The 14,647-nt window shown below is 36.6% G+C and overlaps 1 protein-coding gene across 1 annotated transcript in view; it reads right to left on the reverse strand.

The window, feature by feature from the left end:
- TJP1 (tight junction protein 1) overlaps positions 1–14,647 on the reverse strand; it is a gene marked incomplete at its 5' end in the record, with an annotated part of 158,640 nt that overhangs the window by 27,031 nt on the left and 116,962 nt on the right. The window contains 6 exon segments of the mRNA XM_080626152.1: positions 5,307–5,451; positions 5,803–5,971; positions 6,601–6,704; positions 7,264–7,543; positions 8,911–9,013; positions 9,234–9,358. Coding sequence (XP_080482278.1) covers positions 5,307–5,451; positions 5,803–5,971; positions 6,601–6,704; positions 7,264–7,543; positions 8,911–9,013; positions 9,234–9,358 — 926 coding nt within the window.

A 14,647-nucleotide genomic window follows, 5' to 3' on the forward strand; every position in this document is an offset into this window, starting at 1 on the left:
AAGCTTTCAAAGAAATTGAGAAGGGAAGAAAGGGAGAAGAGCAATTATGATGGCTGTCTTCATACACCTCCCTACAGAAATCATGGATTTTTAGACTTAATTCTTCAGCTTTGCTGTGATCAAGCTAATGTATCTGATCCTTTGTATGCCATGTGCTCTGGAACAAAAGTGTTGTCAGTGCAGCTCTTGGGTAGGGATTTGCAGGGATAAAAGGTAGAACACAAACATGCCCCTGATATCTTAGTCTTCAGAAGACTGTAAAGCCTTCAATCCAAGCTATTATAGGACAGGAGTGCTTCTCATACTCTCAGTCATCCATGCATTTTAGTAATACAACAACTCGCTGCTTCTTATGCATTTCTTACAAATGTTTCCAGTGTAAAACAAAGACATATAGGAAAACTTTCAAAAAGAAAGAATAAAACTCTTGTTCTCTACATGATGAGACTAAAGCTCATAGAACATAATTTCTATTCCTTTAGCTCAAAAGATCAGGCATTCTTATATTGTTATAATAAAGGTATAGCTACCAGCTATAACATAGTAGAAATGAACAGTACATATGTTGTATGTCAAAACGCTGTTACACTGCTATCTTTTGAAACTTAAATCATTTAATAGGCTCAGAGCATTAATAATCACCTGGAAAAACAAAAGTAGATCAATATACCAAAGAGCCAGTCTTAATTCAAGACGATGTACATTAAAAAAAAAGAAAAAAAAAGAAAAAAGGAAAGAAAAATGTGAAGAGATGCTTGAAGTATCTATTCAATTGCTGAAAGCTGTCAAATAAACAAGGTTATAAAAAGTATCAGAGACAAGAGACACAAATCACAGTTTTTTATGTAGTAAGAGACTCAGTTGCCCAGGAGGGAAAAAGTACTTCCTTAAAGAGAACAATGGGCTGGTCAGTAGGTGCAAGCACATCTCCTCTCATAAAGAAGATACCTGTCAAGTCTTCCACTACCAACAGCTAGATGGTGCTACTATGCAATAATGAGTATCAATTCCCTTAAAGTTCAAATATATCAAAAATAATAATAAAAAAAATCATTTTACAGAGTAAATATTTTTAATCAAAACTGATACTTCAAGAGTTGGAAGTATGACTCAGGAAACAAAATCCTGGCAAATCTATTCATCCAAGACGTGCAAAAAAGAATAAATAGTAAACATCTAAATACAAGAAGAATGTGCTTTCCTGAAGCAATGTGAAGTCTTAAACACCAGAAACAAAGCTTGACTATTCAGCCAAGACACACCAAAGACTTTTCAGCACTTTCTTCTGCCAGTTCTAATACTGTGTGCCTGAAGGCAACTAAAAAGAAAAAAAAAAAAAAGCCACCACCAAACAGAAACACACAGACACACACAAAGAATACAGGAAAACACTGGAAATACTGCTGTCACAACAATCTGGGAAGACACTGGCACCCTTACATTATAACAACCATCTTGTTGCAAGTCACTGGTAAAAACAAGTACAGCAGCCTAATTTTTAAAATACTTATTTGTGCCTCGTTTATTCAGATAAACCCCTTTGCGGGAGCTTCCAGAGTTGATTAAAATTATGCTAAAACCACTACATCCAAAATAATTAGAAGTTAGCCTTGATCTTTCTACTTTGCTCCCCAAGTTCACTTGTGAAAATCTTACTACTTCTCTTTCTGATTTCCAGCATATTTTAATTTGCACACAAAATTAAGTATATAAGCTAAAAGCTTGTATTTTTCACCTCCAACACCAGACTAAAGCATGACTGGAACTCCTCATTCCCCTGAAAATACTTCCTGGCTCATTAAAACAGACACACATGCATTTAGCAGTTTAAATGCAGATTAAGTGTCTTAAAAAAAAGTCCTGTAGCAGTGTAAGCTGTAACTAATTCCCCTCCTTGTCCACAGATTTTTGGGTAATGAGCACCAGTTAACAAGATATTACCGTAGATTTCCCCATGAGCCCTCCCTAGCTGTTTCCACACATCTTTTAACACTCCACAGAAGCATTATTCCAAAGTAGTAGTATCTCTGTTTTGCTTTAAAAATACCCCAGTTACTAAATGAGAACAAAGTTGATTTTATATTTCTTCTCCACAAAGTCCAGAACTAGGGCAATTTTATGCTGATTTTATACCCACATATAGAAAAAGGAGCATAATTATGGAAAAAAACAGCTCCCAAGAACAATAACTAAAACAGAGACATTGAGAGCACAGCACAAAACCGTGGTGGGTAAATATCTGAAGCAATAACCTTCTAGACTTGGGTTACTGCTATGCATGTAGACAAATAAACCTCGACAACTTCAATGCCTGCAAAAGGTCAGTTTTACTCCACCTAAGACAACAAAGTTGGAATGCAAAAAAGCTGACAGAAGTACAAATAGTGATAGAACGAAAAGGAAGAAAATCAGAACAGCAGGAGAGTAGTATTTTTCTTGATTCACTCAAATTGTCTGGCAAACACCAGGTATTTCACATTACAAGATGATACAGGAAACTCTTGACTGATGCTGTCACTGGGTTCTGGGTGACAGAAACTTCTTTAAACCCTGACAGCTGCGCTTCCCAAGACACCATGTATTGTTCACTGTGTGCAATGTGACACTATTGTTTAACATCTCTGCTGCGTCAGGGCCCCCTTTACCTCACTTTCCACCCCTTTCTTTTTAAAGTATATCTAACAAGCACATGACTTTCAGTCATAAAATGCCATCACCTATACACTACTGCCATCAGCTGTGACTATTACTTCAGAACTGAAAGAGACTGCAATACACAGTTGGAATGTTTGTTTGCACAGCAAGTTTTGAACATGCAAGCTCCTTCCAAAAGTGTTTTTAGCACATATCAAAAAGTTTAGCATGTAAAGACAGCCAAGAAGCATCTTCCTAAGTACATTCAAAACAGGGTTGATGCTTGTCCTGCGTTCCAGTTTCTCAACTTGTTTTGAAAGTAGACAGATATCTCATGCCGCATATAAACTGACAACTGTATTAGAGAAGTCAACGTCATCCTTCCAGAAGTAACGATGACTTCTAGAGATTTCTCCAAACTGCCACATCTTTCTTCTTGAGAAACTGTTAAACATACCAGAAAATGTTTTTGCTATTCTACTATCCGGGTGAGGAAGGCAGCATACAAGAGTTCCCAAGTGGGAGTTCTTTCAACAGGTAAACAGCAACCCAGAGATGAAAACTGAGGCTTGCCAAGACCTGGCTGTAAGTGCCACTTTTCAGGATGGGTTCAGCTCAGCAACCTGTCACTGCCAGAAATTGTTACGGAAATTCTATATCCAGGAAAACTGCAGTCACACTGGTGTATATACCTGTATGGAATACTGAAGTCTTGAAGACCCTACCAGGCCCCAAAGCAATACTGAAGCAAGTCTGCTGGCAGATTTCTGCACATTAATGGACACCTGAAAGTATGAGTCTGTAGTTAAGCCAGTTTCTCTCCTCATTAACATACAAACACTTAACAGAGCATAAAGTCTCATTATCTTCAGTATGTTTGTAATATATCTTTAAGCTCAGATGTGGTTCTCAAGCCTTTTTTTCTTCTAGATTGTCTACCAAATTTTAAATTATAAAGCAGCTGCAGCTAATTTTATCTTACAACAGATCCGAACTTGCACAAATAACCACTACGAAGAGAAGTTGCCTTTAACATGTTTTTCTTTACATGGCTCAGGGCCCAGATTTTCTGATCTTGAAAAGAACATGTCCAACAGGAAGTCAATCCATGCCAAGGTAGTTCTTGTTCATAAAGTAGATAGAACGGATGCATTCAGAGTTGAGATAACTTCAAAGTTCCTTCTCAGGAAGGATTTAATTCTTCTGACAGTGTAGTCCATAGGGAGGAAGTGACCATGTACTTAAACCACTGTAATAGAACAGGAAAGCACTAACACTAGGGTAAGTCAGTCACAGTTTCAGTTTTGATGGATTTTTTTTTTGTTGTTTCTCCCTCCACAAGCCCTTTTCACACTACATTAGAAATGCACGTCCAGAAAAAAAGGCTTTAAAAAGCAACAGAGGTATCTCAACCTTCAGAATCAAATCCCAGCATCTTGGATGCTGCTTTTAAGATTTTCCATTAATACAGGGTTCCTATCTGAAAACAAACTTTCATGCCAAATTTGTGGTCCCTCCAAACAACACATATGGAAGAGAAATAGGGATGTTTGTAAACCATGACCCAACCAGGTGTGTGTGCACATAAGATCTGCCTTGCAGTTTTATAAGCCATTAGAAGACACTACAAACCTTAAAAGGTGCAAATGTTATTTTCCCCTTATGCAAACAAAATGTTGCTAGTAACTAGTCAGGCTTATCTTTGTTTTATGGAACAGCTAGCTGCAACTGGGGTTTGACAGTATCTGCATTTTTGACAGTATCTGTAAAATATCAAATACAGGCTCTGAATTTGGAATTTGCAACAGATCAATTTAACTTCTACTCCATCATCTGTGAGCATTCAGAAGGTAAACTTTTCTCTTACAAATATTTAATAGAACCTAAAATCCAATACTGACATTCTATGTCAATAAATGAAAATGTCAATTTTTAACAGACTGGAAATACAAAACAGGACATATTTATATTATTCAAGACTAAAGTTTTACATGACAGAAGAAGACGTACCAAACCATACAAAAGATTACTTTCTCTCTAAATTCATATAAAAGCAAGACTTGTCTATTTCAGAATTATCATGAAAGTCCTACTACCAAGTTCAAATATTAAAAACTACATTCCAAAAGCTAAATCTGCTGTGCAATACACTTTATTTGATAGAGTTTAAATGTATTCAGAAACAAAACGTATTCAGAAACAAAATGTGCAGAAACAGAAGGTAACTTTTAAAGCGGCTAGTGAGAAAAATAAAAAGCCTGTGCCTAAATAAAGCAAGATTTCAATATGTTTACCCAGGTTGGGCATTCAACAGGAACTGTGCTGCTAATCTTCTCAAATATCCTTGCAGTTAATTGCTTTCTAAAAGTAAAATGTAACTACATATGCTTCAATAATATATCGCTATCAAACGTACATTGCATTAAACAACCATGCTCTAAGGTTATGTTTAAAAAAGAGATAACATTGAAGTTAAACATTCGATTTCTCCTGAAGTCTAAGAAAATTTGTATCATTACCAGCTGCATCTCTCAAGACAAAGAATGCCGTATTACTGCTATCATAGTTCTGCACCATGTTACTCACATTTTTAAATCCAAGTACTTTTACAACTTGTATGTCACATTAAATAGTTGATTTAAAAAAAAAAAGTAATATAATGCTGCCATCACCTGCCGTTGCTGGGCTGTTGTGGAGAATGCCTGGAATGGTCTGAAGGCTCTGACCTCTGGTCAGGAGATCGTGAACGACTGCGGCGGGGCCTGTCATGGGATCGGTTGGAATGATCTGATGCCAGCGACTGAATTTCTGAAATGTCTGTTAAATAAAAGTTGTTTCTTTCATGAAATGATTGTAATTAAAATGGTGGCATGACCTGCTCAAATGGAAATAAGCTTTTGCAGAGAATTTTTATGAAGATGTTGAATCTCTATTTATTACTTTGAAAACTAATATTCTTGACAGAACAATTACGAGAATCAGAACTCTATAGTTTTCTCTATAGTTTTTGAAGGTCTAGATTTCAATCACATTCAAACAAGAATTTACCCACATGACAATTTCACTCGTAACTCTTCTCCCCTCCTCCCATCCCACTTATTTATTTCACATCTTTACAACACAGGGAATTCCTCTCTCCGTTTGGAAATCAAGTTTATTCATACTCACCATCTCTTTCTGACGCATTAGCAGAATGAATACTGTCAGAAAGATCAGGGACATTCAACAGTGTAGCTCTTTCATCTCGCTGAACAACCATCTTCAACTTGCCTTTTGACCTTTCTATTAGTGTTTTTGCATCTGCTAAGGACATATTTTCCGTCACTGTGCCATTTATCTAGAAGAGAAAAAAAAGCACATATAAACTGACTGAAAAAAAAACAGTGAATCTCCAGATACATATATCCACAGATTATATTTAGAAATATCCAAGCTATTTACCCTATTACCAACATACAATGGAAGACTACTAGGCTAATCCAAACTATGTAACATAATATGGAAAATTATTTTCACCTTTCAAAGACAAAGCCTCTACCATCAATACAAAACTTTTAAAGTATTAGTTATGGTTTTTGAACCACCACTGCTATATTCAGCAGAGTAAGGAATGGCATGTTTTTCTGCACCAACACATTTACATCAGTATCTTCAAATAAAAACTGTTAGCATGAATTAAAAATCCCTGGATATATTGATTTCTACAAAAATAATTAAAAAAAAAAGGGGGAAAAAAAATTAATAAAAAAAAAATCAACATTTAAACTGAAGGCAAGTTCCAGTACTGCTCAATGGCGCAATATCTGAGAAATACTGATTTATACTTCAATTTATTGATCTCTGATATAATTTAGTAAATTCTGCATCTTCTACCAACAATAATTATGCTATCAAGAGACAGCTAATTCTAAGAACATTTGCACAACACTCTTCCCTTTGAGCCAACATCACCACCGTTTACTGTACCTTTAGTACAACATCTCCTTCCTGAATATTGCCATCTCGTGCTGCCAGGCTATCCTGTGATATTTCCTTCACAAATATGTGACTCGCCAACCGTAGACCATACTCTTTATACATCAGCAATACAATAAAAAAAGAGAACTGATGAAACAGCAGTAAAAAAAGTAGGGAGGTATGTGAAGACTTACATTTACACTGGAAACAGAAAGAGGACAGTGAACTTGGCACATGAAGGGCTGTAGTGGAATTACACTATGGGTTTACATTATATCAATCTCTTTTCTAATTCTGCCTGTTATCATAGCTGTTATTCAATAGTTTAATTTAGACACTACATACAATTTGTCCTTTTTCAAACAAGACAGGCACTGAAGACTCAACTAAAGCATATGGAAAGTATGCAGCCACTGAATACCAAATGTCAGGTGCACAGTTGGGGTTTGTTTACATTATATGATACATTAAGCCCATGTATTTTGGAGTATGAAAAATATCACCAGAAACACAGTAGCAGTTTTTAAATTTTCAGCTAGCTACTGGTAAAATGGGCCAACAAACTGTTAACAGCACTGTTCATACAGTGAAGCACTTAACATAACACTGAATGAAGCAGCCGGCCTTTAAAAAACAGCAGAAGTCTTAGCAAGAGAATTACATAGAAGTTACCTTCATTCTTCCTTGATTTCACCAGTGTTACTTTGGTGGGTTTTGCAGGCTGACTTGATGTAACTGACCTTCTGTCTGATCTTGGCGATAAGCTTCTTTCTCTGCTAGCACTCCGATCTCTTACCCAGCTCTTTTCATGCCTTCTGTTAGCACTTAAACCACTACGGCTGCTTCTTGGATCACGTATCTCTTCATCATAGCTATCATCCTCATTTTCAGACACTGGTTCAGGTTCTGGTCGAGCCACCGGAATCTGAATTTTCTTCATCCTTCGGATAGTCTACAACCAAATACTAGACATCAGCCTCTGACTGGGTAATGCTAATGCTGTTACTGAAGGTCAGAAGACAAGCCAATCTCAAAACTCAAAAGAAAACACGTATGTATTTATGAATGCCCTGACTTCTTCAATCCTCACTTTAAGAATTCTACGCAATCAATACAGATTACTAGAAACATTTTTTGAGTGGTATGTTTGTTTTTACAGTTGTTTTAATCCTTTCCTGCTTCCCAAAAAGTGGCAAAATGATAACATATTACAATAATACATAACACAATACTCTGTCTTCGGAGCTGCACATTTGAATGTTCTCTCCCTTTGCTCAAACCCACAGATCAGCTACTGGCACTGCTAAAAAACTTCCTTTTCCTAACATATAACCTACTATACACTCAGTGTTACTGACAGAAATTCTCTTCAACTCTGAAGCCTCTCAAAGCAATATTCAGGGAAGCCACAGAAGAAGAGGAACATTTTCACTGAAAGTTCAAAGTTTACACTAGAGTAGTCAGCTGTTTCCAGAAAAAACCTCAAGCCTGTTTAGAGGCTTATTTGCTACATATTACAGAACTGAACCAAGTTATAGCATCAAGTTTTCGTTAACTGCTTTTCATTACATTAATCTGTACACCAAATACGTAAGATGCTGAAAGCCCTGCACAGCTCACGTTCTGGTTTGTGCAAGCTTTAATTGCTAAATCTACAAATACAAAATATGACACACTTTTTACAAGTATATTAAAAGCAGAAGAGCACTAGAAACTTGTCAGCATGAAAGCTTTTCTACAAGCCCTAGAGGCTGTTTTCTTGAGCTAATTGTTAGACATTGTGCATTTCTGTTTAATTTTTTGTAAAAATCTCAAACTTCTACAGAACACCAGATTACTACCCTTAAGTGATGACCTGTATGTTTTGCAAAGTTCAAAAGCAAACCACTTTGAATAAGCCTACAGAATTATAGGAATTAAAGTAATTATACTTTATGTTGGCAAACTGTTTACTGAACATAAAAAGAATGGTGCTAGTGCCTGAACTGTGGGTAAAGTCCTTCAGCATACACAAGCCTTTGAAAATCTTGGTAAGAGTGCTTTTGACAAACTGAGAACTCTACCATGAAGAAAAGGAGTCCAAAATATCCAGTGCTACACTACCTAAATATAATAATTTACATTAAAAATAATAAATAAATTTGAGTGACCCACATGATATACACATATTGATCATCACTTATAACATTCAGCACCACACAGGTATTATTCTAGTACCTTGCATCATGCATGTGTTTCACAGCAGACAGTACACCATTTCACTTTTGCTCTATAACTACAAAATTTAAGTAAGCTTAAATCTTTAACACATTCACTTACAATTTTGGCATTCTTCCCACTTTTCCTCAGCTGCTGAACAGCAAATGCATGCTCGACATTATCCATAGAAACTCCATTAACCATTGCAACACGGTCATTTTCTCTAAATCGAAAACATCACAATGCACAACATAAATACTTTACACTAAGGGGAAAATAAGGGGGAATGAGTGTTATTGACCAGACTAACTGTATTATAAACCTACTATACAAACAATTACAGATAAGTATCTTGACAGCAAAACAACTGGGAGGCTTACCTACCAGTGACAAAGATGAATGCCCTCCCCCAAATCAGAATATAGGTATAGTTTGGCACTTACTGCAGCAGCCCTTCTGCTGGGCCTCCTTTCAGCACATCAGAAATTACTATTGATGTCTCACCACTCTGAAAGTGAGGATTATCTCTTCCTCCAGATATTGCAATACCAAAACCAAATCCAGGGGCCTATAACATAAGGAATATTTTTACTTCCTAATATTTACATGGTCAAAATTCACATTTCTCTATCAAAAACAGAAAGGTCCTATGGGATGAACAAAACTTTTTGTAAGAAAGAAGGATCAATGAACCATGTCATGCGATTCAAGAACAGGAGAGAGATTAAAAATAAACACTTTTAGAAGGCATAGAGTCTTAGCCTAACTATCCAATTTCTTCCAAGAGCAAGAGATTAGAGTTACTTTTTTATGGCCTGGGCCTCGGGTGGTCATTAGTGAGACCTCAATCTTCAGTAAGCACAACACACCATACCACAGTATCAAGGTATTGATTCAAACCTGTATCACATCCTGCAACACTTTCTTTGAGGTTTCACAGTATGGCATTTACCCAGCTTGACCTCACTTAGCTCAGGAACCAACAGGATCACAGCACACTACAGTAGTACGACTGCAGGCTCAGCTCTTAGGAATACCAAGATCACTTGTACCATTAAATACATCAAAACCTTGTCAGCACTTGCAAATCATCTGCACCTTAACAAAAGTAATTTGCTTCAATCTTTTCCCTCTAGGGTGACCTGCCACTACAGCAAGGTCAATGTCTCTGAAAAGTTGTTCTTGTTAGTTATTTCAGGATCAAGAATGATGCTTACATTTCTGCCTGGAAGCAGTGGGGGTGGGAAATAAACTTTATAAATGTTAACTGATTTACAAACTATCTAGTTTCTCCCATCATTGCCCAGCAAACAGTCAGAAGGATATTACCACTTAAGTGCTGTATTTTGCTCAAGAATTTACTTTGAAGTTTTCGACTATACATGACAGTCAGTGGACGGGAAAGATGAGGTTTCAGTCAATATCTCCTATTTCACACAGCATACACTCCATGCTGGTAGACTTATTCCTTTCTTCTTCAGACTTTGACAAACATGACCCAGCTTTAGGAAGGAGTTTCATAAAGAGACGGCAGAAGCTACATGGCAGTCTGCACCTGGCTGCAAGACACGATATTCATTCCCATTTCCCCCAAAATAAAGGTCATAAAAAGTTGGTCAAGATATAGCCAGTAAGCAGTGAATAAATAGGACCGTACAATATTAGAACAAAAGTCTGGAGATTCACTGTTCAGAAATCAACTCCAACAGCTAGCAAATACTGTTGCCAGGTATGAAGAACATTAAGTTGGCCTAACAAGTAGAGGAGGAGTGGGGTGGAGTACACCTTACTGCTTCTACACGTATTTTAATTCATTAAAGGAAAACTGGACATCTTTTCAAGATGCAGCCCATCCAGATCAACCAGAAATCACAGCTGGGATTCAAGAATTACTAAATGAAACCCTGTGCCATGCAGGAGGACAGTCTAAAGGATCACAATTGCCTACTTAAGACCAGAGCTGAGGGGTTTGTTCAGTTTTATTTTCTAAATAGCAGACCAAGAGAATATATAATAGGCTATGAAAATATGTAACAAAAACCTCTTTCAAAACAGTAATATTTCCCCTTTTCCATATCACTGCTGCGTCTTTGAATATTCCATTACACCCATATACTTGGGTGGGGAAAGAAAATGAGAAGACAAAGACATCTATGTCAAACTTCATTAAATGTTCTCTACCTTTCCTTATACCATAAACAAAAAAGTTCTCATAGCTCTTCACTCATGACAAGAAATAAAATCATTAGGCCAGCAGAGATGCAAAAACTCACTATGAATCTTACCTTGGTGCTTGCCATTCATTTTTTGAGATTTGCAAACCAGAACACCACTATTACGACAACTAGTTGCACATTTTCCACACTATTCCTTTTCAAGAAGGCCTGAAACACTGTAATCTCATATGCATATATCAGTCCCATGATTAGTCAAATGCTTTCTAATAATATAAATCAAAGTCTGAAGAAATACTCTACATTATAAAGTATAAATGAAACCCTGACTCTTTTTAAGAAATTAAGACTTTAAATAATCTCCCAGTGAACCTCAGCCTACTACTTTTCATTTTATCATGCTGTCTACCTTTAGCTTAAGAGATAAACAATAAAATGAACTACTCTCAAAATTGAACTTAGCTCCTAGCCATGTCTGGAAATAACAAGATGATCACCACAGGTTATACAAGATATAAACGTGTATCTTGACTAAAATTACATATTTATTTTTTTGTTTAAATCTGCCACATCAGAAAATCACCTGTTAGATAACTGTAGTGACAACACAAAGCAAAACACCACCACACCCCAAAAAAAAAAACCAAAAAAAACCCAAAAAAACCCCCAAAACCAAAACAAACAAAAAAAACCAAACAAACAAAAAAAAAACAACAACAACAAAAACCACCATTCACCACACGAGAAAACAACCCAAAATGTACTATTCTGCTCTCTCACAGTATGACAGCATGGGAGGAGCAGAAAGTTTCTTCAGGAGAAAGAGACACATCTAACACAGACACACAGAGCTTTAGTTCCAAGTATGAAGAATTCCACATAATCCATGAAGTGCACGGATCCTCCTTAAATCTTTTACAGTTAAGTATACAAAAGCAGAAGATCTCTCAATAAAACATGAACTGTAGCTACCTGAATAAGCTTTAGCTGAACTTGACACTGGCTCAATCTCTTGCAAGCTAAGCAGCAGTCTAAGTTGGAAAGATAGTATAAAGAAAGGGAACAAACCCCTTGGTTAGAAGTTCAAGCCTCTTCTCCTCTAAAAAGTTTCTATTAAGACTTTTGCACAATCATGCTGGAACTCACCAACTACTGCGTTAAATCACAACACAGACTGCTTCTGTGCTCTGTTTTCCAGACTCTCTGATATCCGAAACAGACAGATTAAAAAACCCCTGATGTTTGAACTATCAAAGTGCCTCGGCTAACATGTATATATACTGTAGTTACTGGGATTAAATATGCTCTTTCCCAAATCTGCATGACATCTCTGGAAAGTAAAGGTCATAGACAGAAACCCTTCAGAAGAAGTGAGTAAAGCTGCATTTTTCAAGAAGTCCCTATGTAAAGCATTCCCTTCTCTTCTGCGAGGCTCATCTTCCAAAGTTTATATAACATACTAACCCCTTTTTAAAGGGTCATTACAGGATCCAAACATGTTCAGAAAAATCCAACACATGCATCTTCAATGTACTTAAAACTTCTGAACTGCCATTAACTGATTTATAGATCAGTAACTATCCCCATAACAATGCAGAAGCATTTTTAAGATATTTAATCCCTCAGACACTGACATGTAAAAAAAAAAAAAAAAAAAAGCTCATCAGTTGATTATACAGATAGAATACCTTATAGTGTCTGCTACTGTGGCTTTTTTGTTTTTATTTCAGGAAGAAACCGCATAAAAATGATAACTGGTTTTCTAAAATCTGATGAGTACTACCTAAACTGCTTTTCGTTTTTACAGTTTTGGCTACCTTTATGGAGCCCATGAAGAGTTAAAGGAATCCTACTCTGCCATAGACAGAAGCAATGGAGTTATAGTAGAGAACAGCACAGGCTTAAAACAAAGTAAAAATGTCAGTACTGGAATTACCCACAGGGTAGAGATAAGTCTCAAAACAGGAATAAATATAGTTCAGAATATTCTACAAAACTTTGCTAACATACACAGCACCCAACACACTACTTGCATTGCCCCTTCACTTTAAAGGCTGTTCATTCCAATAGATGTTAGTGGTCCTTACTCATTAAGTAGTTTTGATCAAATACCACGGAAGAATACCTTGGTTCCTACATAGTTTCTTTGGGACACTTGGAGGGACAACAAAGAGGGATCTGCGTGCTATTATGAAGAGACACAAACTGATCTAGACTGACACCAACTCCAGACTTCTCAGACTTTCCCAGGAGGACTTACTAAGGGTTTAGACAAATTTATACTGGACCTCAATCTTCCAATTACTTGTCTAACTTCATTTCTGAACGCAAATACTGACAAAAAGGCACAAAAAGGCTTGGTAAAAGAGCTTTGCAGGCATACCAATACAACAGGAAGCCTGTAATGGGAAGCCTGACTTGCATCTATCCCCCAGAAATTCAGCACATGTTAAGTATCTTAATTCCATCATACACAGCCTTCTTACTGTCCTCAGCTAAGCCAAAATCAGAGGGACATTTTAGTGTGACTCACTAGGAAGTGAGTTCCATTCTTCAGAATGTTCTTTGTGTGGCTGACAGTAGAAGTTCTATAGTAGTTCTGTAGTTCAGCCAAGCGGAGCAGATAAACTCACACAAAAAATATTCCACAATCACTGAGAGTTGCATTTCAAGTCTATTCCAATTCTGTAGCTTCTAGATATCTTTGAGGATAACTGAGATCTGGATGTATTTTGGTCCTTCCAACTAAAATGGAGTCATCTCATTTACTCAATAGCCTAACACTACAAGAATGTCACAGATAAAAAGCAAAATCAAAAATCCCACAAACAAATCTGCAGTTGCTCTCCTAAATCCTCTTCCCAGTGCTAAGGATAAATTCTAAGCACTAGTTTGCTTCACATTAGTATAAGAGTTTTGGTTTTGTTATCTGGCAGATGAAAAATATTCATTGTTTGGTTTTAATTGGCTAAATTAATACTATCAAATTATTAACAGTACATGCCATCAGCTTTCAAAATCCAAATTAAAGATACCTACTCAAGTAACAAAACGGTTAAACCAGTACAGTCGGCAGAAGTTTGGCACATGAAGTATCAAAATTGAAACCATAATCAAACCACACTTTTCACTTCCATACTATACAAGGACATCTGACTACGTGCAAAGACGTAATTCTAGTTCCTATCTATTATTTCACAATTTGCTTGTGGTAACACCATATCGCAGCATCTCATTATTCCTTTGGCTTACTGACTGAACACATCATTTTCAGGTTTCACTGAAGTACCTGTTTTTGAGTGTAAGACAGTACTGACTTAATCAGTAATATGAGCAAAAAATTTTTAAGTTTACAGAGGCTCCAGGGATGACTGGACAGCTTCAAAAGAAAACATGAAAGGCAATTACATATAGAAATAATACTTCTTGAGCAAGAACTTGTTGACCTAAAAATCATTGGAAGCTTGAAAAGTAGCCTAGATAACTATGACTACACATTTTTGGTTTTACTCATACTTTTCCTTCTACGTGTGGTTGAAGTTAAAGACAGGGTACTTTGTCAGAAAGCCTTCTGGTAAAGCAGAGCGTAACCACTCTCTTCTTAAGAGGGCAGGCTCTCAATGATTATTTTGAATCAACAACACTAAGCTCAAAAGAATCAACAGAAAGACTTTCCTTAAGCA

The sequence above is a fragment of the Psittacula echo genome, assembly GCF_963264785.1.
Source record: "Psittacula echo genome assembly, chromosome: 10".
Classification (NCBI taxonomy): Eukaryota; Metazoa; Chordata; class Aves; order Psittaciformes; family Psittacidae; genus Psittacula; species Psittacula echo.